Consider the following 27,798-nt stretch of genomic DNA (forward strand, 5'->3'; position numbering starts at 1 on the left):
ACCTAAAAGCAAAAAGATAGATTTTAATTTAAATTGGGTTTTATTGCATACTTGGCCAAAAATCATCTTACTAGTTCTAAATTAATTTTGTTTTGTTTATAAGGGAGCTTCCCCTTCTAATCATAAAAGAGAGTTAACTTGCACGCTGTTCCATTTTGAGTTGTCCTAAAATGTACAAAATAAAATGTTGACAATGTCAATGGCATTATTATTCCTTATGAGCCTTGATGATCTATATAATTATATTTCTTTGACTTTTTAGTTGTTCAATCTCTAACCACTACTCGTGAGGCCCAAAACACTTTCTTGATACTCAAACTTTGTCTACATAAATTGATATAGAACTGTAGACACATAAAAAATTTCATCCTAATTAACTTTCATCCTGGGTGGATCCATTTCATTCTCACACACTATTCCAACTAGTATTATTAATATTATTATTAATATTATCATTTCATGCATCCATTTATCTATTTAATAATATTATTTATCATTTATTAATATAATTATCATTTACCATTTATCATCTATATATTTAATAATAATAGTAGTAGTATTCATCTATCTTCATAAACATATGCATAGGCATTCACATCATTCATTTATGCTTTCTCCTTTATCCATTTGCATCCACCTTACACGTGGGATTAAAACTTTCAAGCCTTCTTATTTATCCCATATTCATCCCACAACGTGGATTCACCCATAGGACTTCTATAAAAACCCAACCCCCTCTCCCATTTGGGGCTATCTAGCAATCTAGCACTTAGTTTATCTTTGGCATTCTTGCATTTCTATTATCTTGCATTTGACTTTTTCCTAGTTTGCGCACCATTTGCATTTCATCTTCAAAATCTTCATTCATCATGGCTCTTTGTGCAAATGCTTTCTGAGAGCATTTAAATTCTTAAGCACAAAGTCTTGGCGATAGGAGTACAATAAAGTTAAAAGCTTCTTGTTGATTACTTGTTGGTTTAGTTTCTTTTAGCTTTGTATGTTTGTTCTTGCAGGTACTCTATTGAGAAAGTTGGATTGGATCTGGATCTTAACTCCATAAGATCACAAACATTTTCCATTCAGCATTACTTGTCATTATTACAAGGGAGGCGATTGTAGCCATTGCATCAGCTGCTCTGTTGTTGTCTTGAGGAATTTGCTCAAATGTGATTGTTGTAAAGTAAGCCTTGAAATCACCCACCATTCTCTTGTATGGCATAAGTTTTTCATCTTTTTTCTTATAATCATCATTAACCTGTCTGATCACTAACTGGGAATCACTAGGAACACGCAAATCTAAGATTTTCCATTGTACAACCATATAGAGTCCAGAAAGTAATGCTTCATATTCTGCAATATTGTTTGTACATGTAAACTATATCTCATAAGCCTTAGGTATGCAATCTCCTTGCGATGTGACAAAGAGGATTCCAGCACTAGAACCACCATGTGTGAAGGAGCCATCAAAATATAGAGTCCAGAGAACTGGGGATTCCATTTTGAAGATTGACTCATTTGGTAATTCTGTGATAAGTGGATGATCATCTGTGACAAGAGCATCAGCGAGTTGATTTGCTATAGGTTGTCCCTTGATTGCTTTTCTTTCAACATATTCGATGTCAAACTCACCAAGAATCATGACCCATTTAGCCAGACATCCTATAAGAGCTTCTTTACTTAGAAGATATTTAAGTGGATCGATTTTTGCAATGAGCTTTGTTTGGTGTGTAAGCATGTAATGTCGCAATTTTTGTGAAACATAAACTACAGAAAGACATGCTCTCTCAATAGGACTATAATTGAGTTCATATCCCACTAGGGTACGACTGATGTAATATATTGCACGTTCTTTTCCTTCAAAGTCATGTTGCGCCAAAAGTTCCCCCAGTGCTATAGTAGTTGTGGATATATACAGTAGTAGAGGCTTGTCATCTGTGGGAGGTACTAACATTGGTGGTGACATTAGGTATTCTTTGATCTGTTAAAAAGCTTGTTCACATTTGTCATCTCATTTGAATGAAACATTTTTATGTAGCAGGTGCTGAAATGGTTGACGCTTATCTGCCAGTTGTGCTATAAAGCGGTGGATAGATTGGAGTTTCCCTTGTAAAGATCTCAACTGACGAATATTCTTCGGTGGTGGCATCTCAAGTATGGCTTTTACGTTTTCAAGATCAGCTTCAATTCCCTCAGATGATATAATGTATCTAGGGAGTTTCTTGGAGGTTACCCCAAAAACATATTTCTTTGGATTCAATCGGACTTTATATTTTTCCAACCTTGTAAAGATTTTATCCATGATTTCTAAATGTCCCTTCCTGGTGTAAGATTTCCAAGCAAGTCATCTACATAATCTTCTACATAATCTTCTAGATATATATGCATCATGTCATGAAAGATAGTGGTCATTGGACGTTGATAAGTAGCTCCGACATTCTTCAAAAGCTTATGATCAGTAATAGAACAAATATACAGTGATGACTATAAGATAGAAAGCAACCTGAGCGATAATGTTTTACATACAGATCGGGTTTGTTAGAACTGACTGCTATAATTGCTAATTGCTTTCAACATGGAGTATTACATTAACATTGTGGGTCAATCCTCTATCATGTTTATGGACAACACAAGGTACAATTCCAATAAGAAAATAATAGTTATCAATAAGGTATTAGTTTAACTAGTTAGCACTTATTAAGAAAAAAATACACAATTCCCCAATCAGCAATTAAGCAATTAGTATGAGACTTGTTTCCTCAAGGAAAGATTACTCCAAAAAGACATGACTATTGGGAGATAGAGGTATAAAAAGAGAATGATGGGAAGAGGAAAAAAGAAGGATATATCATCTACGATCAGATTAAAACAGAAATATTATGGAGTTACAGGGAGTAACACTTGTGTTCTTGGTGGTATGCATGGGATGTGCTTAACATGTATGCTTAATATATGAAGCCTGATAACATTCTTATGCAGAATTTAATAGTAATATAAATTTAGATAATAATAATATAGTTACAATAAAAATATAATTAAAATTATTATAATGTTTTATAAGAACTGCATCTGCAGTAATATATAATGATAATTATTTGAGAATAAATAACATATGTAAACATATATAAACATATATAAGTATATTAATAATAAATATTAGCATATAAATCAGATAGAATCCTTAAGACAATATCAGGAAGAAGCCTATGTTCTTGTTATCACTAATTGGATTCATGTTAAAGATAGTTTTGTCTCCTAATAAATTTAGTTTAAGTCACAATTATGTTGAGATGGATTAATTAGGACTAAAATAAACCTAAATTTAGTAAGGGACATTACAGCTGACTCGAGCAGTTGTCCCAAGGTCTAAAATTTCGTTTAGGGAAACTTCTTTATTTTTCTTTTCCTTTTCTGAGGACGAACCCTTAAGGTTGTAAATAGGTGATGATGTTTTAACATTTTTTGCGTCAACAACTCCGTCATTAACTACATTCTTGTTCTTAGCCCAAAAGGGTGTTTTGTGGTTTGAACTCGATCCTTTGTGATCTTTATCATCATTTATCTTTATAGTACCATCGTCAATAAGGGTTTGTTCAATGCGGAATCCCATGTCTATGACCTAATCAAAGGTGTCCAAACATTTGAGGCAAAGTTCTCTTCCAATTACCTTGTTTAAATTACGACAAAAGAGGTCAACAAGTTGCTTATCGGGAATGTCATAAGGTGCTCTTTTTGTCAAATGTCTCCATCTTTGCAAAAATGATACAAAGGATTCTCCTTGTTTTTGTTTTGTGTTGAAGAGGTCCATCTTGGTCACCTCATGTTCGCAGTTGTAAAAGCATAGTGTGAGACAAACTTATCAGCCAATTCTTGGAAAGATTTGATGGTCGGAGGTAATCGGGAGAACCATTCCATAGCACTTCCTCCAAGACTACAGGAAAATAGTCTCATAAGGTATGTTTCGTCTCTACAAATTCTAAGGTAGCAGCACAAAATTCTCTCAAGTGATCTTTAGGGTCTCCTTTTCCTCTGTACTTATCCAGTTTTGGTATTTCCCAGTGACTAGGAAAAGGTGGCATTGGAATACTTGGATCAAAAGGATAGGGACATATGTCCTCAATGGAAAACTTGTGTGACGATGCCTTCTTATTCTTGAGAGTGTCCAATTCTTGTCTCAATTCTCTTAATTCATTCAAAACGAGATCATTGGTAGGCACAGGTTTCGATGTTTTCGAAGATCTCTTGTATCCTAATGGCAAGTAGAAAGGTCTACAATCTTTTTTCCAGTTTTGGCACGCCCGGTGGGACACCTTTGTCCACTCTCACATTGAGCATTATATGTATTATAATGTTGCAGATTTAATATGGCTTTATGTACATTGATTTGATCATATTTTGACAGGTTTTGATATGGTTTTGGGCAGCTATGTTCAACATGTTTTTGACAGATTTTGAAATGGTTTTGAGCAGCTATGTTGAACATGTTTTTGACAGGTTTTAATATGGTTTTAGAGAGCTATTTTCACCACTTGTTCTTAGATTTAAAACAAGCTTAAAATGCCTAGGCTTTGTCACATTTTGTGTAGATTCTGAACAGGTTTATAAAACAGTTTTAAAGCCTTATTTTTGGCTCACAGATTGCTGATTTAATGTCTTATTGTTGGCTTACATGTTTGCTGATTTAAAACAGTTTTAATGCTTTCTTTCTACCATGTTTGGATAGGTTTAAAACAAAAATAGAAGCAATTAAAAATCTTGTCTATGTGGCCACATTTTTGCATTAAAAATCTGCACTTTCAAATCCACCATAGCATTTCTTAAAAATCTGGAAAAAGAAAACCATTTCAAATCTGCATTTCTCAAGTTAACATAGGAAAGGATTTCAATTTTTAGTTTAAAAGTTTAGAAATTTAGTTTTCATATGTTTAGTTTAGTTTTAGTAAATTTGGTTTTCTTTAGCTTTATTAAATCTAAGTTTAGTTTTAGTTTTTTATTTTAGTCTTAGCTTCTTAAAATTAGATTTTTTTAATTTTATCTTTTTAATTAGATTTTTTTTGTTTTAGCCTTTTAATTAGATTTTAGATTAGATTTTGGATTTTTAAATTAGATTTTTTTTCAAGATTTTAGATTAGATTTATTTCTTTAATTAGATTTTAATTTTTTCAATTTAGATTGTAGATTAGATCTAGTTTGTTTTTTTAATTCTAATTAGATTAGCTGTTAATTTTTGTCACTTAGATTAGTTAGTTTTCTTTTAAATTTTATTTTAATCATTTAGGTTAAATTGCTAATTAGATCTTAGTTTAAATTTTTCTTTAATTGGGTTAAATTAGACTAATTTTAGCTTAGGTTAGTTGGCTAACGAATTAGATAGGCTGGTTCTCACTTTCTTTTTTCTGTTACTTATGTTATCTACCTTGTTTTAGGTTAGATTTTTCTGTTATTAGTTTAAACTTTTTTGTTAGCTATAGGGTTTGTTTTGCTGAAATTGTTTCACATCTTGGAGGCTAATCTTTTGAATTTTGGCTTGTCCAGGTTTCCTCGTGAGGCATTCATCAATTCTCGTCTGTCGAAGAAATAATATTGAAATTACTAATGCCATTTAATGCAGGACGCATGTCGAAGAAATGGTGATTTGAAACTGATTGTCTGACTTTTAGATTAGATCACATTTCAAATTGGTGCTTTAAAATTAGCCAATGTCTTTTGTGCCTTGAGCAATAGGCTTTTTTTGTTATACCTTTTAGAGGGCCTGCCTCCCGAGAAGTTCTTAAGGCTCGGTGAGAGGGAATGACCCAAGTGGTAATGGGCTAAGGCTAAGCTCTTCCGAACCACTATAAATAAATGCTTTTGTGACGAAATTTGCAAGTGACGGGTGTCGATGTGTTATACCGACATAAGTCTCCCTCGGTGTCCGTGTGGCACATGAAAACCTGTAGAGCGTAACGTCTGCAGACTGGGAGGCCTCCTTAATGGAGCGAAACACCCCATGTATGGCCACCCAAATGGATGCCTTGACTAAAAACTCTTTGTTTTAGAAGCCAAAAACCTTCTAGTTGCTGGTACAAGAGGTCGGACCTCTGATGACGTCTCATGTCCTTAAGGTCCTTAGTAGAGATACAAAGTTCGCCATGGGGACTGATGCTTGGCTGCCCTGGAGAAGTGAGTGTCGTGGCGTGGAGCCAGTGGGGTCAAGCATCTAAGTATCCGCTTTGAGCAAGCGTAGTTGGGGAAACCTGAGTGAGATCCAACAGCTATTGTCCTGGACAGCCTTAGAATTGTGCTTGAATGTGCTTTTATTTCAAAATCAAACAAACATTTTGTCTGTTGTGTCTTCTGAGTGTGTGCAAAACAAACAAGAACATTTCACAATCAGCACCACACTTGAAATTGAAAAACTTTATAAAAACCTTGGTCTAAACTTTCAAGTATCCATCCACATTGTAAAATGGAAACTTTGCAAAACAACATTGTCATTGAAACATTTAACCCATGTTCTCAAAACAATCATTTCAAATCTCTTGAGACATCATTTTTCTAGTTCCGATCTTTTAAGTTCTTGCATAATCACAACATCACACCTTTTAGGACCTTGCATTCCACCCTTAGATCATACCATTACATACTTCCTTTAGGTCTCATCCTTGCATCATGTCCTTAGGTTCTACCATTAGGTAAAACTTTTGCATACCACCATTAGCTCAAATCTTTGCATAGCACCCTTAGATCAAACTTTTGCATACCACCATTAAGTTATACCCTTGCATGATTCCCTTAGATCATACCCATAATCTTTGCATAGCCTTACGTCATTTTCTTAGGACACACCATTGATCCTTACACACCTTCATTAGGTCATACCTAAATTCTTGCACATTTATTCATATCCAACCTCCTACATACTTCAATCAAATTGCAAAAAAAAAAAACAAACCCAAAAACATTGCTTGCACTTAGGATTTCTTGTCTTAGGTCTGACATCAACTTTCGATCATCAATCACCCTTATCACTTGAGGTGCATCTTCCTTAAGTTAGGGAACCTATCAGTGTCTTTGAGTTGGTATTCTGCTTGGAGTTCATCATCTCCTATCATAGCATGCCCTCTCTTTGATCACTTATCCTTGTGTCTATCCATCATAGCACAAGTCAAACCTCACATTGCAAATATTTTCAGACCTAGAGTATCCTTAGTCCTTGCATCAAACATTATTCATCCTCATATCCCATTTAGGGTTTAGTTGGACATCACTTTTTTGCATTAATCCTTATCATATCCCAATCTCACATAGTTTGCACCTTAATCTTTGCATTTATCCTTAGTTACATCCTAATCTCACTCATATCATATAGTTCCCCCTTTTCACTTTAGGGTTTGCATCATACCTTGTCTCATTCATCGTCATATCCATAAACCTTAGGTCAAAGAGTTGAACAATCGCTTATGTCTCCTAACTCGAGAATCAAAGTGTTTCAAAATCATATATTTCAAGATGCAAACAACCTTATTGATTTTGATGAAGAAGAACACATTAGCGTTGCAACTACTAAAACAAGCGATGAAGAAATAACTCAGTATACCATTGACAAAGTGTTTCACGATCATAGATTTACTAAACTTCTTAAAGAGGTGGTTAAATGTGATCCACAAACATACTTCAAAGCCCTTGTTGACGAGGGAATTAAATTGCCACCTGATTTTGACATATCATTGCTCACAATTAAGGACAAACCGAGAGCTAGTGAAGCTAAACCTACAAGAACAAACAATGAGGAGAGGATAAAAGATCTCAGACATTTCCTCCATCTACAAGAACATATCTCACATTGCCATGTCAGGTTCATCGTTCATAACAAGTATAAGATTTGAATGAGCTCTTTACACATATAGGAAATATTTGTAACACAAACAATATAGTAGAAATATAACAGGAATGAACCATAAGAGTAACAAATAAACAATGGCTGTCAGTTACTAGAATGAAGTGTTTGCAGTACTTTTGCATTGTCCATGTACTTATCAACTTATATCTAGAAAATATAGGTAAATTCTCGAGCAGCAAATAAAACTATATCTACTCAATGCTAATTTCTATGTGCTAAGTAACCCTTTTATGAATACACTTGCCTTCAAGTTTCCACCAGCTGTGGCATCTAAGACGGAACTCCCTTGGCTGCAAAAAAAAGCGACAACTTATTCTTAATATAGCAGGATAGAAACAAATAAAAGTTAGAAATACATCTTAAAATGATACAAGCTATGAGACATTTTGAGACATTTCTTTTGTCAATTCAAGATTATTAATGATGAAGATGCTTTTACAAACTTATAATGAGCTTGAATGTCAAGAAAGTAATAAAAGTACATTAATAGGATGAGGTCCATATTAATTAACTTCGCATTTTTTTTAACTATTTTATGCACGACTATATGTTAACTACTAGTTAGCTTTTGGGTTGTTGCTAGGATTCAGTTGTAAAAGGTCATTGATGATTGCGTTTTGTTTGACAACTATTGGTACTTTAATTAGGCTTATCATAGTTAGAGAAGGTAGATTTGAGTTGGTACAAAATCTTTTTTGATCTACATATACTTACATAAACTTTATTGAAACATCTTCTATTGTCTTATATTTTGTTACTCTATCTAGAATGTACTGTTAGTTTCTATTATTGTATGCAAATGTGATTCCCCTTCTCAAGAGTGATCAGTTCAGATGGTTATTAGCCTATTTCGGAGGCACATAGGCTAGTCGAGAGCAGATTTGGGGTTTCCTATTTTCTAGGAAGTTGTTTTGGTAGTTTTGGTGGCTTGTTTGCTAGAGCTTTGCAGTTTTGATCCTGGATTCCTTATGGGTTTTTAGAGAGCTTTGTGATGTTGTGACATGCAACTGAATCTGAGTACTTTCCCTGACTTACTATTTTAGTAAGTTGCGTTGTTTGCTCAAGAAATGTGTTTAAAATCACTTTGGAAACACTTACTATTTTTAGCAATATGCTATTTATAGTAAGTACTATTTTTGGCAGGTTTTTGTGGTCCAATTCTGAGCCTATTTTTGGCAGTGCAGTTTTCAGTACCTTTGGCCTTCAGCTTTCTATGGTAGTGTTCAGTATATGGAAAAGTATGTTTTTGATACCTTTTAATGTTTCCCAATGGCCTAGGCATGTGACTTATGTTATGACTTAAGGGGTCGATTTGGTGCTAAATAAATTATTTTTATGAGTTAAGGTTGGACGTCCACTTTGGAGTTATTTTATTAAAAGATTATAATTTGCAATGTGTAAACAATTATTTAAGTGGGCGTCCCTTTTGGAGGAATATATGATTTAAAATAAAGACAAATATTATATTGCTTTGGGCATCCAAGATGACATTTTACTTCATTTCATTTCATGTCAATTTGGAGGGAGTTGAATTTGAACTTGAAGAGACCTTCTCTATAAATACAGGGCTCTACTCCTCATTTGGTGTCCATGAATATTTGTAACGAAGTGCTGTCGAATTTAGGCCAGACTTGTGCTTTGAAGTTGAGAGCTTCCTAGCTTGTGCCAATTTCGTGCTTGAGAGATAGCACCTAGTTGTTGGAGAGCCTATTTCTCATCCAGAGGAATAGAATGACCTACATTGAGATGGATTTTGTTATTGTATTTTCAGTTTTTCTGAGTGTTAGTGTGATTTTGTATGTTGCTGGTTTGTCCATGGCTGAAGTAGTTATTCGATCATATCTCCCTACCTGATTGTGTAATCATTTTGGGTATTGGCTAGTTGGATTCCTCTCTGGTAGGTGTCCTTTTTTGTTAGGTTTCATGAATTATAGCTAAGAGCTAGATTTTTAAGGTAGATCAACCCTCTCCAGGCAGGCTGTACCATGTTGGAAGTGACCTTGGGATGCATGCATTAAAAGTTTGAAGGCTGTTTAGATTAGTTTTCTGGTTGTGACTTGGGCGTCCCTGTCCTAACTCTCATTTGCCACTGACTTGGATCTATTCAGAGGTGTCTTGAAGGAGATATGGACTTCACAGTGCTGCTGGTCTGGTTTGAGGTGTTGCTGATGTGTTATTTCAGATTTGGTAAAGTGTTCTTTTTGGCTTGTATTTTCTAGTATTCATGTTTGTAACTTCTTGGAGTATCTTCTTGTATATCTTAGAGATTGGAGATTGATGTACTAACAAGGATTTTGCAGATTTGCCATTCTAAGGCTGTATTTAGTAGTACTGAAACAGTCCATTTTAATTTTGCACTATACTTCTTGTATCACCCATTGCACAAGTGGAAGAGGCTGGCTTGCCACCTATCTCTATTCTATTTTGTACTCCTGTCCTCCCCCTAAATAAGCGGTTGAGTGATAGTTTGTTATTTCCAGTCCTCTCGCTGAATAAGGCTGGATAGTTTGTTATCTCCTATTCTTCCTAAAGCATCAAGCGCATCCGAGACCAGTCTGGATAATTTCTTTTTACTGACCAGGCCAAGCTATATAATTCAGTGATAAGGCTTTCTTGTTCGTCACTGAAATTCAAATCTGGCTGTATCACTAGTTCAGGGTCTCTTCCTGGCTGAGGAAGATTAATGGGCAGACCCATTGCTCACCATATTAGCGGACCGGAAAGAAAACTGTCGGATTTCCTTAAGAACTTGCTTGCGAAGGGCAGCAATCCTTTGTCTTTCTAAATTTTCCCTGATCACAATCTGTATTTGCAAACCCTTTTCTTCTTCCTGATTAATAGTGCAACTTACTCGTCTGAAAAGAGGGTGATCTACTTCTGATTTCCAAGCCAGGGATCGTAACTGGTCTGCAATATATGACTGGTTCAGTCCTTGAACAGGCTGTTCAAGGGGAAGGTTGAGCGAGAATTCATGCAGCAATACCATACTGCATCATTAGGCCCTCCTTCTAGTGCCAATTTTGTTGACGTGTCCGAAATCGCATTGCTGCAAACTCCATACGGCCAATGCAGAATAGAATAAACTTGCTGAGTATCCTATCCTCTCTTGAGATAAGGAAATCCCTAGTGCTATTTTCTACATTTGATCAAAGGGGACAACCTCAAGGTTTCGTTTGTCAGGTCTTGACTGTGGGATTACTCAGTGGTTTGATGTGTTTATGCTGGAAACACAAGGGGACTTACGGTAGGATAGGTAATTGCTGGATGAGTTCCCCAAAACTTTAATAGTCTTTCTTATCAAATGATTTCAGTCGGGTCGATACTGTTTTCAATAGGACTACAGATTTTCTCGGTAAAAAAGGGGGAAAAAGGAGGGAAGGATAGGGAGAGAGAGATACATAAAATATAAATTTTAACTAAAATAGCAAATTCAGTAAATAGACAGACACCTCCAAATAACTAGACTAAGCATTACCAGCTATTTAAGCACAATACTTGCATCAATCTAGTGCGATCTTCAAAGGAAAATAAGATTTTCATGCTATCAAATACAACATTAGAACTTTTACATTCATTCAGTGAGCATTCAATAACTGAACTAAGTATATGAAAGGTTCAGATTAACCATGCAGAAGGAAAGGCAATCAACCATTCCCTAATGGTGTGAACAACGAGGATTCTATCGGATATTTATTTGAAAATGCTATATAAAGGAAAGAAACATGACTGAAAAATTTCTAAACTAAGGAAGAAGGAGACCATGCACTCACAAGGAAACTTGGAAACAGTCTTAACTTTGCATTAAATCCTGTAAATTTCGCCAGAGCTTTTGCAATAATCCAAGAAATTCTTACAAAATGAGGGAAAACCACTACCTTAAATAAGCTTCAAAAATGGATGAATGGCCAAGATTCATCCATAAAACATGGCTGCCCATATCCATAAATGGGAGGCAAATATCAACAACCAGCCCAAAGGGAGTAATAACTACCCAAAAAGGTAATTAGAACATATCCAAAAATAATCCCAAAAAGGTGCATACATAAAGTTTTACATTTTAGTTGACTTGGAAGTCAAACATGACCTTTTGGCCAAAAAGTGTATTTTCAAGTTTTAAAAGGAAAAAATTCTAGGAAAGCACTTTCTCTTTTCCATTTGTAGATTCCTTTTCCAAGAACTCATCTTCACTATGCACATATTCCTACCAAAGATCACGACCTGCCGCACGCTCCTCAGAACATACTCCTCGAACCTGATGCATAATTCGAATAGCAGATTGAAGGGAGGCATAGGAGGATGACGAATTTTATATTGCATGCCCTCGAGATATTGGTCCACGTGCTTCAAACCATCCTTCTAGCTGGAACGATTACGCTCGAAGCACAACATGTCTGACTTAATGGAATAGGTGATCCTATTGACCAACAAAACTTAGGTCCTTAACGGAATAGGTGATCCTATCCATCCCTAGTCTTTCTTCCCAGTCTGGTCGTATCACTTTATCGGACAGGGCATTTTGCCATCTCGAGACCATTGATCGGAGGATCATTTTGCCGAGTTCTTGCATGGTGTTCAGAATTGTCTCGCACGCATCGTGTTCTTTATCAATGATTTCTCGTGTCATTCTTCATGGTGATAGTCCAGTACCATTCCTTAAGAGTGCTGATGTTATGAGGACCTAGGATGGTGGGTAATGTAGGAATCTGTGCATGGGTCCAGAAGAGAGCTCTCATGAGTGGAAGGGTAGTGGTAGCTACTTCATGCATTCTAAGGGATTCCCTCTTTACCTCTAATAGCCGGACCAGGGTGGTCTCTCGATGGTGAGCCATCTCTTTTACTTCTTCGAGGATTCGTTCTCCCCTCCCTTTGATGCCTTGTATCCATTCCTTGACGGCCCTTGCAGTGTCCCGTACTCCTTCAAATTCCATTGTGGTCCTCTATGCCAATGCTGTCGGGGGAATGTGGGATTCGGAAGCATTAAGTAATGGTCTCAGAAGTTGATTGATGTATCCCTCGGCCTGTTCAGCACGAGCTCGATACATGTCCTTTTCAGCTGTTATCTCTTCAATTTGCCTGAGCATGTTCTATACTGAATCCTTGAATTCCTCCTTTTCCTGTTCCTTAGTGGCTCGTCCGATGGGGATGGTCGTGATGCTATAATCTGCCAGTGTAATCTGATCTACTGGCTTGTCTACTGGAGGGGTGACAATGTGAAGAGTGCGGTTCCTTTGATCATCTTTAGTCATTCTAGAATATACCTTGGGCTTTTTCTTCCCCTTAGCTTTAGCTTGGTCCATGCGTGAGAAGATGTCCTCCAAATCAATAGGTGGTTTGGTGGCGGCCTTGCACTGAGCTCTGGCAATCAACCATTCTTGAGGTACTGTCTGGGCTGATGATATGGTTAAGTTTGCATTTTGTTCTTTGATGTTTTCAGCCAACTCATCGCAAATTCAAAGCTGTTTTGTTACCGGAGGGGTGGAGGAGGTGTCAAGCTCTTTGCTTGCAGCAGAGTTTTCTCCTACTTCACTGAACAATTGTCTGATGCCTTCGTGTGATGGTAGCTCTTCAGTCTTTTCAAGCTCGTGGGTCTCCTTTGTCTTTTGCTCTCCTTCAACGATAGAGTCATCTTTGGTAGTGTTATGGAGCAGCAGTTCATGGCGACTCTGTTGGGTGGGTTCATGCACTTTGATCCCCTGAATGGATGGAATCTCTCCTTCCTCAATTTGGTTACCCGACTCGGCTGGTTCAATAGCTATTAGCTCGGATTCTAGCATGTCGGGAGCGGGAGGATCATCAGCTCCAAATGCATCAATGTCACTCTGGGAAGGAGGAGCAGGTATATAATCCAATTCTACTACATCGTCGGACGAACTGGGGTCCTTTGACGATGAAGTGACCTCTGGCCTCCTAATGGGAATCTTTTCCCTTCTTGTTCTCTTGGATGTCCGAGTTCCTCTGCAAGCCTTAGCCTTCTTTCTCTTTTCAAGTTTCTCAATTTCTTCTCTAGGTGCACTGGAAGTTCCCTCATCTTCGGAAGACTGAGAATCGAGGCTGCCCATTAAGTGGTAGGTGAACTGGACTCCCTCATGAATTAGTCTTTCAATCTGCTGATGCAACCATAGGTCTGTATATCTTGCTGGGGCTGCCATGACTGCCTCAAAATCAGTGATAGGGTCCTGCAACCAATCAACGCCTGGCAGAAGATGCCTCACTACCTCAAATTCCCGGACTTGCAGACAATTCCTTGAATCCGTGAGTTGATCCGGGACCCAACAGTATTCAAAGAGTCGCATTTGCTGCACACTCAGCCTCGAATATTCACGCCTCCAGACCTCATAGTCATCAAAGCAATTTTTCCAATAATCTTCAACTGATTCCTTTGCCCTGTATCGCCTGCCATAGGCTCTCTTTGCTAGACTATCGTGATCAAAGCATTTCCTTGGAAAATGCTCTTGTAGGCCATAGGAAGCCAGCTCTGCGAAGGATTCCTCTACTAGGGTGGCGGTCTTCAGATGGACATCCTGGTTGCCTATAATCATGGGGAATGCGAATCCAGCCTGCTTGCTATCTCTGAGTAAGATGTTGGCCGGAAGTGACTGCCTCGCAACCTCCATAAGAACTATCTTGTCGGTTGGGTACCGTGGAAGTCGGAGAGGGGCACCATCAAAGCCCGCTATTCGGATATAGGGGAACCTTGGGAACTGGATGAACTAGGCTCCGTATCTCTGTACTAGGATAGTAGCTTGCTCTGAGAGCCTTATGTGCAATCCTCCCTGCATTAGCCTGACTAGGCGCATTGTGAAGGCGTCATTGACGCGCTCATACTGGCCAACTGCATAAGCTGGGCTGTTCTTTTCTCTCTGAGCTATATCCTGATAGTGAAGCTGTGGGTAACAATCATATACCTTTACCTAACCAGGCCCATTCCCGATTTCACCTTTCATTATCAAACCTCGCAGTGGCTGGTTCTTGGCGAACATGTAGCCCAAGTAGGAGGTCATAGTGAAGTACTTTTTGCTCTCGAGTTCAATTAGCTGAGTGTGGATGTTGTCGCTTATAATCTAGGCCCAGTCAAACTTAGACTTCCCAGCGAAGACTTGCTCTGTGAAATAAAACATCCACTCTTCAAAGTAGTTGGATTTAGGAAGTCCCATAACCCTGCTGAGTAATGTGACCATATCCCCATGCTCATTGTGAAAGTCACTTATTGGGGTCTTTTTCCCAATTCTGGTGCTTGGAGGCCTTCTCTCCTTGTACCACTCTTCGTTGATCAGTGTTCAACATCTGGCCGGATTCATATCATACGCCCCCTGTGCGTCGTCTATAGTCATGCCCGTGGGATTGTTTGGGAAGGGAATGTCGAATGCGTTGCCAATGGCCTTAGGAGTGAAGTTGGCGAGGGTCATATTCTCGAGGAGCACCAATTTGGAACCTGGCTGATAATGCTGGGCAGCCTCTACCACTAACTCATAGTTTTGTACTGCTGGAGGAAATCCCGCCGCTTGGGCGATGCCACTTTCCACCATCTGTCTGGGCTTGCCATATGCGTTAGGGGAGAAGACCCGATTCTTGAAGTCTTGGATATCAATATGGCCTAGGTCGGTATCACCGACACTATCCCAGACGCTTTGAACTTTTCACTCCCTCAATCCCCCTCTTTGATACTGGTACTTCATCCTTTTGACTTTGCGTGGGATATCTGATTTGGATGTTCGCGATGTCTCGGCTGTACCGGGCGTTTTTGATGATTCCACCGCCGATTTAGGCATTTATCTTGCACAGCCGGACACAGATTACGGGGCGATATAAAAGAAGGCGGGTTAGATAGAGAATATGCTAGCATTCAAGGATTAATTCAAAATTTGGATTGGAAACAGCGAAATATTGCTAATTGAGAGCTTGATTGAGCAAAACATTTATTCACAAAGCTTTTGATCGTGAATTTATACTTAAGCATTTTCGGGATTAATTTTCAAAAGGGACAAAGCTCCAAAAATTCTCCTAAGTTTGAAAATGCAATTCCTAGCTGATCCTTAGGAGCAAATTCTAATTTTGATTGCTTTGCATGACGCTTTAATAATCGGAAAAAAGATGCGAATTTGAAGATTTAAGCATTTTAATCACTTTTGCACAGGCATGCATCCAATTTATAAATATTTCAGATGATCAAGAGAGACAAAGCGTACTTACCTGACAAAAATGGACGGCGAGAAATTGCCCGACTTGTTGTGCAAAGACGAATGGATAGTTCTGCAAATTTTGAATTCCAACGGTTATCCTCTAATTCAAATTTTCGCGGCTGTGGTTGGAAAAGAATTTGCAATGTCGAGTTTTAAACTAGGCGATTTTTACCTTGTGCAATTTAGCAATTTGAACCTGGACGCTTGGAAGGGTTTATGTTAGCGTTTTACCTTGAATGCAAATAATACTTTCTGGCTTCCCTTTCAAAACCCAACGCGATCCTCTCTCACGGGAACTTCGGTGGTATGGAGGGGTTTTTGCAGACTTTTAAACTCCATATCTCCTTCTCTTAAATCGCGAACTTCGCGCTCTTTCACATTTTATTGTCTATTACACTTTCTGGGTTGTGTTCTTTGGAGGAATGGGGGGATTTTACCGATTTGAAATCCTTCTACTTGCCCTACGCGTCGCGACTGACATTGATGGTGAATTTCGGACCATTTGGCGATTTCGCCCAAAACTCACCCTTGCATCTTCTTCGCGTCTTTCCTCTAGCTTGCGATTTAGGGGAAATGGAAGCCCTTTAAAACTTAGACTTTGTTTTCACCTTGGGGAATTTCGGCATTTTTATCTTTTTCAGACCTTTTAAATGCTTTGGTAACTTTTCACTAAATTCTCTCAATTTGCCCTTAGGGTCCAAAATTCGGCTCATAAGGCACTTTTAAGGCACTTTGGCAATTTTAGCGAATTTAAAGTGAATCTCGGACCTTTAGAGGTTTTTGGCAACTTAAAGGTAAATTTAGACCTTTTAGAGGTTTTGCGAACTTTTGCGGATTTTGAAAATTTTACCCCATAGTCCGAAATTCGGCCCTTTGGGCGATTTCGCAAACCTTTTAACTTTTCTAAAATTTTAACCCCAGGGTCCGAAATTCGGCCCCCTGGGCGATTTTGCAAACTTTGTAACTTTTTCGAAATTTAACCCCAGGGTTCGAAATTCGGCCCCCTGGGCGATTTTGCAAACTTTGAAACTTTTCGGACCTTAGGCCCATTTTGCCAACTTTTGTGAATTTTCTCTCATTTTGGCCAGGAAGACCGAAATTTGCCCCTCCTGAGCATTTTGGCGATTTTAAACTTTTCCTCAAGAAGTGCGAGCTTGGGCACTTGAGCGAGTTTGTCAACTTTGGCATTTTGCAACAAAATCCGCTCCTCCTCCTTTCTCAGTTGGCGAAAATCGTCATTCGTTCAAAGCTTGTAAACTCTTTAAAAACAAACATCATGCAATCTATCTCATCGCTCTTATGCAAAAAACGGCAACTTTGGGTCCTCGTGCGACCTTCAAACGTGCTGTCCTTTGCTTGGCGGGCTTCGCCAACCTCTATCATCTTATGCCTATTCAAGGCGATTTCACAATTTAGAACAATCTCTTGGAATTCATGCCCGAGGGCTAGACTAGCCTAATGGAATCACTGGCTTCTTTTCTTTCAACATCATCACTGCCTCAACTTGAATGCGGGTTTGCTTGAAAGGACGCGAGACACTCAAAAAGGGAAAGGGGGACCCTGTCGGCGACAGGGAGCGTGTGCAACGCACAACACACTTGACACAATATTTTGACGTGGAAACCCAAATGGGAAAAACCACGGTGAGATGAGACTCACAAGATAAGTATCTGAACTCTTCTGAAGTTCGCCTTGTTAGGAGCCAATCCTGTTAAAGCTTTTACAAAAAGTCCCGTTAAGAACAGATCCTGTTAGGGACCACCCGGTTAAGGGATTGACTATAATGCCTTGTTAGAAGCAATACCTTGTGAGGAGTAACCTCGGTAGAGGATTTGAAATCCAAGCTAATGGACCACCTGGTTAGAGGATTTGAATAACACCAAGCTTGTTAGAGCTTACCCGGTTAGGTGATTTCAACTGCTGTAATTGTTAGAAAACAACAGGGGTTTGCTGATCTGTTTGAATAGCACTACACTTGCTTGTGTGGATCCTTTTCATGCTCCTATCTGCCTTTATACAAGCTGCAAATACATCATCCGGTTCGGCAACCACACACTCAACTGAAACTTTGCCAACTCTGAAACAAAACAACTCATCGACCTTATAAACAAATCAATTAGGTCGGTAACACAACAAAAACCTAATTCTCTCATAGAGATTACAAACAAGTCGGTTCAAGTATGACCGTTGGATTACATAACAATCTTTGCACATCATTCAAGAAAGCCTCGACCGCTCCTTGATCACCGCTTCATCGAACTCAGTAACTCATCACGTGCTTTGCATTACATGCAATATACTTGCTCATTCTCTAGACAAAAACCGTTATCTCAACGCGCCAAAAACACTTTGAAACTCTCTTCATACAACATGCATACATGTCATAATCATTACCGCTCATCATCAGATCATAAACCAATACAACCAATTCACCAAACTTAATCGGTTAGGGTTTATCAAATCAATAGGTAGGGTTTACCGGTTCAACTCTCCAATACTTGGCAATACTGGTTCACTCCACAAACTTACCTGCTGGTTACAGTTTCCTTCACTAGCTCTTCCTACCGGTTACAAAACAACATTATAACAATATCATTACCGGTTAATTGACATCAATGACAACATAACAAATCATTAATGCAATCGTCATGCAAATGCCAACAAGTTGCTCTTACTTTGGAGAAATATTGTATATTTAGATCAAAAATCAAATCTAGAGTTTTCAGCCTCTTGTATTTATGATTATTGTCAATATCTGAGTTGTTATTTGCTGCAAGTATCTTTAGTTTCTACACTTTATTTATCATTCAAAACCTTTGCAGAAAAAAGAAAGTGAAAAAAAAAATCAAGGCACAAAACAGGGCTGCATGTTACATATATAGTTGAGGGGATAGATCTTAGTTAGGGGGTTGTGGCTCCCCAAAACAGCGTTTCATTTGTTTATTTGTGACATTTGATTAGTAATGACCTCAACTCTTCACCCAAATTTAATTTAAATTTCCCTTTGATTTTTATTTCCTTTTTTTCTTAATTTTCTTATGCTTTTATAAACTAGCTCTTCCAAATGCCCTTGCAAAAATTCCATAAATCTGTCATCTAGTTTAATTGTTATACTTGACAAATTTGGTTTGTTTGTAGGGTTTTTGGAAAGTTGTGGTAAGATAGGAGCCTCCTTGCTACTGCATTCCCCTAACAACAACCTTTTGAATTCTTTGTAGTCTTGTTGATGTGTGTTTTATGCACATGCAAGCATTAGAATAAAATACCAAAGTACTTTACCCTCTCTTGAACAAAATCACCTTAGATGCTAAGGGTAAGATCAACTAAAATGATTCCAAGGTTTGTATAGTCAGGTCTTGACAAGTGGGTAACTCAATGGTTGATGTGAATTGTTGTTTTCACTTGGGGACTTACACAATTGTTCGAATTAACTTTGCTTATTATGAATATGGAATAGGTGTGCTAATAACTTAGGATTTGGCAATGTAGTTCTTGACTCAAGACTTTCTAAAAAAAAGGCACAAGGAATAGGGTTCAAGAAATCTATTCTAAGCCTAGGAATGTAGGAAATGATGAAGAAATTTAGTGGAATCAAACTAGGCAAGGTCTCACCATCAAGTTGAACAGATTTTGACACGAGCTTAGTGCAATCATTTAAGGTGTATTTCATAGATTTTCAAATTACTACCATCAAACATTAAGACCATCCATGTTGATGCATAACAATGGACGCATAATAATCAAAGTTAAGCTTGCATAAATTTCCAGTTGACCACACACGACGCACTTAGAATCAGAAAGAGGCTAGTGATATGGATTAGTAGATTCCACACAAATATACTCAACAATTCTTTCATTCAATCTAACAAACATTGAAAGAAAAATTCTAATTTAACTTGGAGGAATTGAGAACCTTGAATGCAAGACAACACTTAAACATAATCACCATCAAGTCGAACAATGATTTATATTCAAATCTGCGGCATCTACCAACAATTCTCAAAAGTCTCTCTCTTACAAATGAGAGGCAATGGGGTATATAGTCTCATATAAAATGGATGGCCAAGATTAAATCTAAATCAAGGGCTAAGATCATGCCAAAAAAGCCCTAGAGTTGCCGTAATTAAGGTTTACATAAAAAATGGAGCCACCAACATATGGCCCAATAGAAAGACACCTAGTCATCAAATAGGTAATCTTCTAGAAGATCCCATCCTGCATCTCTTTCTCTCACAGCATAATCCAAGAATCTAACTCCTCCATAGTGTTGTGACCTTTTCACACGTCGCCCCATTGCTAACGGGGACCCCCTCTTTGCTAGCTTCCTGTGTCGTTAGGTTAGGGTTTTGGCTGCTTAGTGGGCAATTTTGCGTTTTCCGTGCCCGAGTCTCAGAGTTTTGATCATGCCTAGTGCCGTCTAGGGTTTTTGAAGTGTTAGGATCAAGTTGCAAAAGATGATATTTTTTTTAATGATCCTAAGTTTTGCTAAGTGTTTGAGCATTTGAACGTTAACGTGTTTTTAAACATGCGCATCAATAATTTTAAAGTGCTAAGATATTCACAAACCTTTTGAAGTTGTTTTCTTGCTCCTAAGGCAATATTTAAGTTGGTTTCGCACTTTATTCCAACATTTTCCTGGCGTTTCGCTCATATTTTTGGAAAATTAGTCTAAGACCAGTTAAATTTAAAGTCGCTGAGTAATTTTGAGTGGTTAAAATGTTAAAATCCTAAGGGAAATCCATATTCCAAGGGTTAAAGTGTCAAAATCCATGCTAGAGGTGATTTTCCCCTCACATTCCAGACTACCCAACCCATTCCCCCACTCAAAATCCATACTACACATGGGTTTCCCCTGGAATCCATACTGGCCACTAATTTCCCCCACTGTTTATCCACACCTGGAGCGATTTTCCCTTGGGAATGCTAAAATTTGGCTAAGTGTCAGGATTTATCCAGACACCCATCGAATTGCCCCTAAGAGTGCGGATTGGAGTGCAAGGATAATTCCATGCCTAGGTCATTTTTCCACCAGGATTTTTGTGACAACTAAGTTAGGATTTTTGTCCGGATTTTTATCCAGACAGGGATCGATTTTCACTGGGAACATTATGAAGAGTTTTTGAGTCCAGATTTTTGTCCAGACTGAGGTCGAATTTCCACCAGGGAGGTATTTTTTTTTCAAGTTAAGTGATTTTTTGAGTGTGGATTTTTGTCCAGACACCCATCGAATTTCCCCTGGGGGGTGATTTTTGCAAATTGAGTGCAATTTTGTCTGGGTTTTTGTCCAAACTCCTATCGATTTTCCCTTGGAGGGTGATTTATGTGCATTTTGATGATTTTGAGCATGGATTTTTATCCAAGCATGTCTCGAATTTCCCATATGGGGCAAATTTTGACACTTGAGCGATTTTTGAAGGGATTTTTTTTAATCCCAACCTATAGCGATTTTCCCCTGGAGGCTTTATTTTGGATTTAAATTGCAATATTTTAAATAAAAGCCCCATTTTGATTGCTTTTAAATAATTATTAAATGATTATTTAAAATTTCAAAGCAAATTTAATAACTTGCAATAATTATTAAATGTTTGAATCTTCTAGAAGCAAGTTAGGGTTTCACCAAGCAAGTATTTATACAAGTGTTTTTTTATCCCACATTGCTTGTGTGGTGAAAGTTGGAGCTGAAAGCAAGTATATGAGAGGAACTTCAGCATTATTTTATTATTATTTCTGCCAGGTGTCTCCATGAAAGCGATTTTTTTTTCAAGTTGGGCGAATTTTTTTAGCAAGGCATTTTGTGAAGTGTGGGATTGAGGATTTATTTTCCTCCATTTTTTTCCAGCTTGCTGATTTATTCCTCTTGGCTGCCATTAAAGACTAGTTTCAGATTTTCGATTTTGCTAAGTTTGGCGATTTTTTTCCAAATTTAGCAATTTTTGGTGAAAGTTAGCGAATTTGTGTTTGGAGACCTTGGGCGATTGTTGCTTGCTGTTCAGACCTTCATTTCTGCAGATTGCTGCCATTGACAACAATTTTCAGAATTTTGAAAATTTCGATTTTTTTTGCTAAAGAAGGCAAATTTTTGTGTTTGGGGTTTTCAATCCCAACTTGGGCGATTTTTCCAGATTATTGCCATCCTCCATTATTGCAGATCCGAGCTACCATTGGCATCAATTTTCAGATTTCCATTTTAGCGCTAGACTTGGGAAAATTTCGATTTTGCTTGGAGGCCACATTTTGGTGGATTTTTCATGCATGTTTGTTGGCTGTAATCATTTCCAGCCTGCTGATTCGCTTCAGATCTGGGGTTTTCTTCAAATTTTGACCTCCATTAATGGCTACCATTAATTTTCAGACTTAAGTTTTTATTGTCCAGCCAATTCTAACTTAAATATTTAGCATTTGGAGACATTTTGTGGATTTTTCTGTGCACTTTTTAGACCATTTTATCGCTGTTGCAGGTCTGAAACTCCATTGTTAGGCGGTTGTCCTCAGAAATTTCATTTCCAGCCACCTAACCAATTTTGGCGAATTTGCTTGGGGCTGTTTCCTAAGCCTTTTTTCATCATTTTTAGGGATTTAAACCACTTTGCAAGGTGCTGGTAAGTCTGAAGTGTTCGATTTTCAGACTTGTCCTCAGAAAACTAATTTTTACCAGCCATACTTACATTCCAAAAAATGATTGTTTTCATCAATAAAACTGATTTCTATTGATTTTATGCACATTTTGAAGATTACAACATATTTTAAAAGTCTGAATTTTCAGGTTGTCTTCAGAATTTTGACCTCCATTGTTGACTGCGAAAGGTGTCTTCAGACATTCATTGTGTGAAAACACAACCTTTCACACCTTTCCTAAGTCATCATCAATCCGGTATACTCCTTTGCATTCTTTGCTTGCATATTTTCTAAGCGTAAGGAGGTATAAATGAATTTTTATGGAAGGCTTCCATGCCTTAGTGTTGTCACACAACGTAATTGCTAAAATTTACCGTGTATGGATTATTTTCCTGACTTCATGCTCTAAACTAGCTAAATCTCTAGAAAGTCAGGAATTTTATTACAAGTATTTATTTTTATCCTAGGACTAACTTCCAGTTTCGTACAGGTGCGATGTCAAAGTCAGGATACAAGGAAAGGAAAGAGCTGCTGAAGACGTTGGAGATTGGATTTTATCCAGAGTTCAAAATTTCATCCAGATGGAGGGAGATCACTGATACCAACATGCATTTCCTGGACTTCGACCAGATGTAGCATCGGATGTTCGGATCCAGAGATCAGGTTCCTTCTCTAGCATATGCGAATATTATGAAGAGTGGCATTTTCCATGCCGTTGGGTTTCCACAATCCATACAGTGCAGTGAGTTGATCCTGGAGTGTGCATGATGTTACGATCCGCTCACAAGAATGATCAAGAGTTCGAAGGGTGTTGTCATCGCCTACCTTGCTGAAGTATTCGGAATTCCACGCAGTACAGACATGAAGGATGTGACCAAGGAAGATTATGCAGACAGATACACGAAGAAGATGGGTGTATGCAAGAGTTTAATTAATAAAGAATGGATGATTGAACCTAGAAATCATCATTCCAAGGCTCCCAAGACACTTATGTGCGTAGATTTTAAGGAGGAATATAGTGATTTGATATTCCTACTCAACAGAGTGATGGGAATGCTGCTGGGAGCAATATTTCATGGATGAATGTTCTACTTCATCCAGGATTGTCTTAAAGGGATACTAGTGAATTGGTCTAAGATCATAAGCGACAATCTGGATTTTCAGTTGAGGAATGTAGAGAGGTCCAAGTCATTCGCCATGACTTCTTACCTGGTGTGCCTGCTTGCACGGTTTGTTTCATACAGAGGATTAATATGCAAAGGTGAAGTTGGGAATGGGCAAGGACAGTTTAAGAGTTATGAATGCTACCCCCAGTTGAGTATGCACAGAATTGAAGACTATAAAAGAGTGAATGATGCATTCACTATGTACATCACACGGATGCTGCAGGGCGGAATCCACAGAAGATTGTCCAAGGAGGCAACAGAGTTAATAGAGAAATATGGATCGTGGTATATACAGTTTCCCACTTTCACATACCTCAGGATTCATGGGTTTCAATCTGAACCCTACAGACTTCCTAGGTATCCTACTAACAGAATGATATTGTTGGAAGTCGTAAGACAACTTCTAGAGTTCGATGTTATCCAGAGAGAGAAGCACAGGGCAGGAATGACATTCCCTATTTCAGTTGGGAAGACGTCAGAGGTCTACCAATCCGCCATAGCTGCCAGCACTGCAGGTGAGGAGATTGCATTCTACAGATTCGCTACCTACAAGAAAAGAGAAAGATTTGATCCAGACAAGAAGGTCGGAAGGATCAGAGGAGAGAAGTTCACTCACAAGGTTGACATAGAGGATTATTGGGCTAACTTAATGGATGAACAAGCAGTAAAGAGAAGAATGTGGTCCAGAATGTCAGTGGATTTCATGAGGAAGTGTGGACTTTTCCTCATCCCTGATCAGGTATTAGATGATAGAGATCATACACACCCACATTATGAGAATGAAATGAAGAAGGCAATCCTATTGCCAAATTGGTCAGAGTCAGAGGAGACTGATCTGAATATATTGATGAGAGAAGTCTTGAATTTCTCCCGCACATGGGTAGATATGCAGATGAACAGATTAGTTGACATGCGTGTTCCCTTCACTTATGAGAGGATGAAGACGGAAGAGTCTACTTCCGAGGATAATCAGAGGACTGTCAGTGATGTCAGGATTCATGCAGACGAAGAGAGTCAAGCTCCCAAAAGAAGGAAGAACATGCATGGAGAAGTCAAGGCTAGAGAGAAGAAGATTGAGGATGTGAAGAAGAAACAGAAGACTATCATTCCTTCACCCCCTCCCAGTGTCTCATCAATCGAAGTGATTGAAGTAACAGAACAGAATAAGGAGACTCAGCAGTGTTCCAACACAGTGATACTACCAGAGAATACTCAGGAATTTCATGCCACAGCAACATCTGCACCTCCTAATGAGAATGATGACCAGCCGGGATCCCCTACTGTCCTTTTGGAAGTTAGTTTGGGAAATGATGTATATGATTGGACCAGGAATAATCCTGATGATAATGATGAAGTTATCTCGGCACTGAAGGACCTTGATCAAGAAATATGTCTTGATGATGGTATAGAGATGACCGCTATTCCTGAATGGTTGAGGAAGAGTATGGAAAAAAGTAAACAAATGATAGAAGTACAGCCTATTGAGGATATTGATGACTACCTAGCTAGGAGTGCTAAGAAGAAAGAACCCAAGAGAGCGGAGATTTTGTCGCACATAGCTAGAGATGAGACAGGAATGCGGATTGCACAGATTGTTGTTCCTAGAGCAGGCGTGACAGTGGAAACTACTACTCCCATGGATTTCCAGATCACTTCAGTTGCCCTTGGTCGTCCATCCGCAGGGCAGGAATTTCAGGAGCTTGGTGACAACCTCCAAGCAATCAATGCCAAGTTAGACACAGCGATTGCGGAGAATGAAAGGTACAAAGAAGATAATATTAGACTCAGAGAGTATATTGCAGGGACAAGGCGTGGGGATCCCACCCTTATTTCCCCTATTGCAGTTGACCATGGAATACATTCACATTGCGAGGTAGCGAGAGGTACACACTCTGAGGTGGAAAAGTGGATTGAAAGCACAAGAAGGCAGGCAGATGATTTCCTTACTCAGTTTGTCCAAGCATATGATAAGACAACAACACTTGTATTCAGAATCCAGTATTTGGAGGGAGTTTGGGAAGAATTCCTGCCTATCCAAGAGAAGACTATTCCACGCCTCCCGGCATTGAAGAAGGTTCCTAATTCCATTTTGGTCAGCGAGAACATTGTGCACAGTGGAGACATATATAATTTCCATGGCTGGTATTGTGCACTAGCTTTGAAGAAATCAGCTTATGAGAATGCCCAATCGAGTTGTATGGAGATGGAAGGATTAATTCAGGACATTCAGATGAAAATCTTTGCCTCGATTGAGGAATTGTTGGGTGTTGATGTTAGTGATGCTAGTGGTTTACACTTAGCCGAATTAAGAGACAAGATAAAATTTATGTATTTTTGCCAGTTGGACCCTTTGCAGAAGAGTCAGATAGATGACTTGGTCTCTTTGTTGATTCATGTTCATAATTCGCAGAAGCTCATACCTGAATGGGAGAACACTTTGAATGCTTGCTCGGATTCATTGGATGTGATTGATTTACAGCAGGATACCTTGCCTAGCATTTCCATGGAGGAGTTAGATTCAGTTTTGGCTAGATTCTTGGAGTATGTTAAGAGAGAGAGAGATGCAGGGAAGAATCTTCTAGAAGATTCTCTATATGATGACTAGGTATCTTTCTATTGGGCCATATGCTGGTGGCACCATTTTTTATGTAACCCTAATTAGGGCAATTCTAGGGTTTTGTTGGCATGATCTCGGTCGTTGATCTTAGATCAATCTGGGCCATCCATTTTGTAAGAGACTCTATATATGCCCCCTTGTCTCTCATTTGTAAGAGAGAGTTTTTGTAGAATTGTTGGTATATGCTGCAGCTATTTGAATCCTAATCATTGTTCAATTGTTGGTGATTTTGCTCTTCAAGTGTTGTATTTGCATTCATGGTTCTCAATTCCTCCAAGTTAGATTAGAATTTAGATTAGAATTTATTTTCATGTATGTTAGATTGAATGGAAGATTTGTTGAGTATATTTGTGTGGAATCCTTAATCCATACCACTAGCCTCTTTCTGCTGGTAAGTGCGCCTTGTGTGGTCAACTGGAGTTTGAGTAAGCATAACTTCAACTATTATGCGTCCGTTGACAAGCATCAACTTGGATGGTGTCTTCATTTGATGGTAATAGTTTGAAAATCATTAAGTATTCCTTAGATGATTGCACTAAGCTTGTGTCAATACCTGATTGTGAGACCTTGCCTGGTTTGATTCCACTAAATCCATTCACCATTTCCTACATTCCTAGGATTAGAATAGATTTCTTGAACCCTATTCTTTTTCCCCCTTTTTTAGTAAGAAGTAAATCCAGAGCCTTATTGATAAATCTTAAGTTGTCAGCACACCTATTCCACATCATTCAGGATAATCCAAACATTTGCGTAAGTCCCCAAAGTGAAACACAGCAATTCACATCAACCACTGAACTTACCCACTCGTCAAGACCTGACATGTAGAAACCTTGGAATCACATTAGTTGATCTCATCCTTAGCATCTGAGGTGATTTTGTTCAAAAGAGGGTAAATTACTTTGGTAATTTATTCTGTATTGTTATGTGCATAAAAAACACATCAACACATAGAAATGTTGGGTAAGGTATCCTGCTGTAAATCAATCACATCCAATGCATCTGAGCAAGCATCCAAAGTGTTATCCCAACCTGGCATGAGCTTCTGCGAATTATGAACATGAATCAACAAAGAGACCAAGTCATCTATCTGACTCTTCTTCAAAGAGTCCAATTGATTGAATTACATGAATTTCATTTTGTCTCTCAATTATGCTAAGTGTAACCCATTGACTTCACTGACATCAACTCCCAATAACTCCTTAATTGAGGCAAGGATCTTCAACTAAATATCATGAATCGATCCTTCCATCTCTCGACAACTCTTTTGTGCTCTCTCATAAGTTGATTTCTTCATGGCCAATGAACAATACCAGCCATGGAAATTGTATCTATCTCCATTGT

The 27,798-nt window shown here is 38.3% G+C and overlaps 1 protein-coding gene across 2 annotated transcripts in view; it reads right to left on the reverse strand.

Moving 5' to 3' along the window:
- Positions 1 to 27,798, reverse strand: part of LOC131053990 (uncharacterized) — a 344,360-nt gene that overhangs the window by 83,991 nt on the left and 232,571 nt on the right. For both annotated transcript variants that reach the window (XM_057988551.2, XM_057988552.2), the window contains one exon: positions 8,124 to 8,169. In XM_057988551.2, coding sequence (XP_057844534.2) covers positions 8,124 to 8,169 — 46 coding nt within the window. The remainder of the gene's footprint in view (positions 1 to 8,123; positions 8,170 to 27,798) is intronic.

This window comes from Cryptomeria japonica, chromosome 2 (assembly GCF_030272615.1).
Source record: "Cryptomeria japonica chromosome 2, Sugi_1.0, whole genome shotgun sequence".
NCBI lineage: Eukaryota > Viridiplantae > Streptophyta > Pinopsida > Cupressales > Cupressaceae > Cryptomeria > Cryptomeria japonica.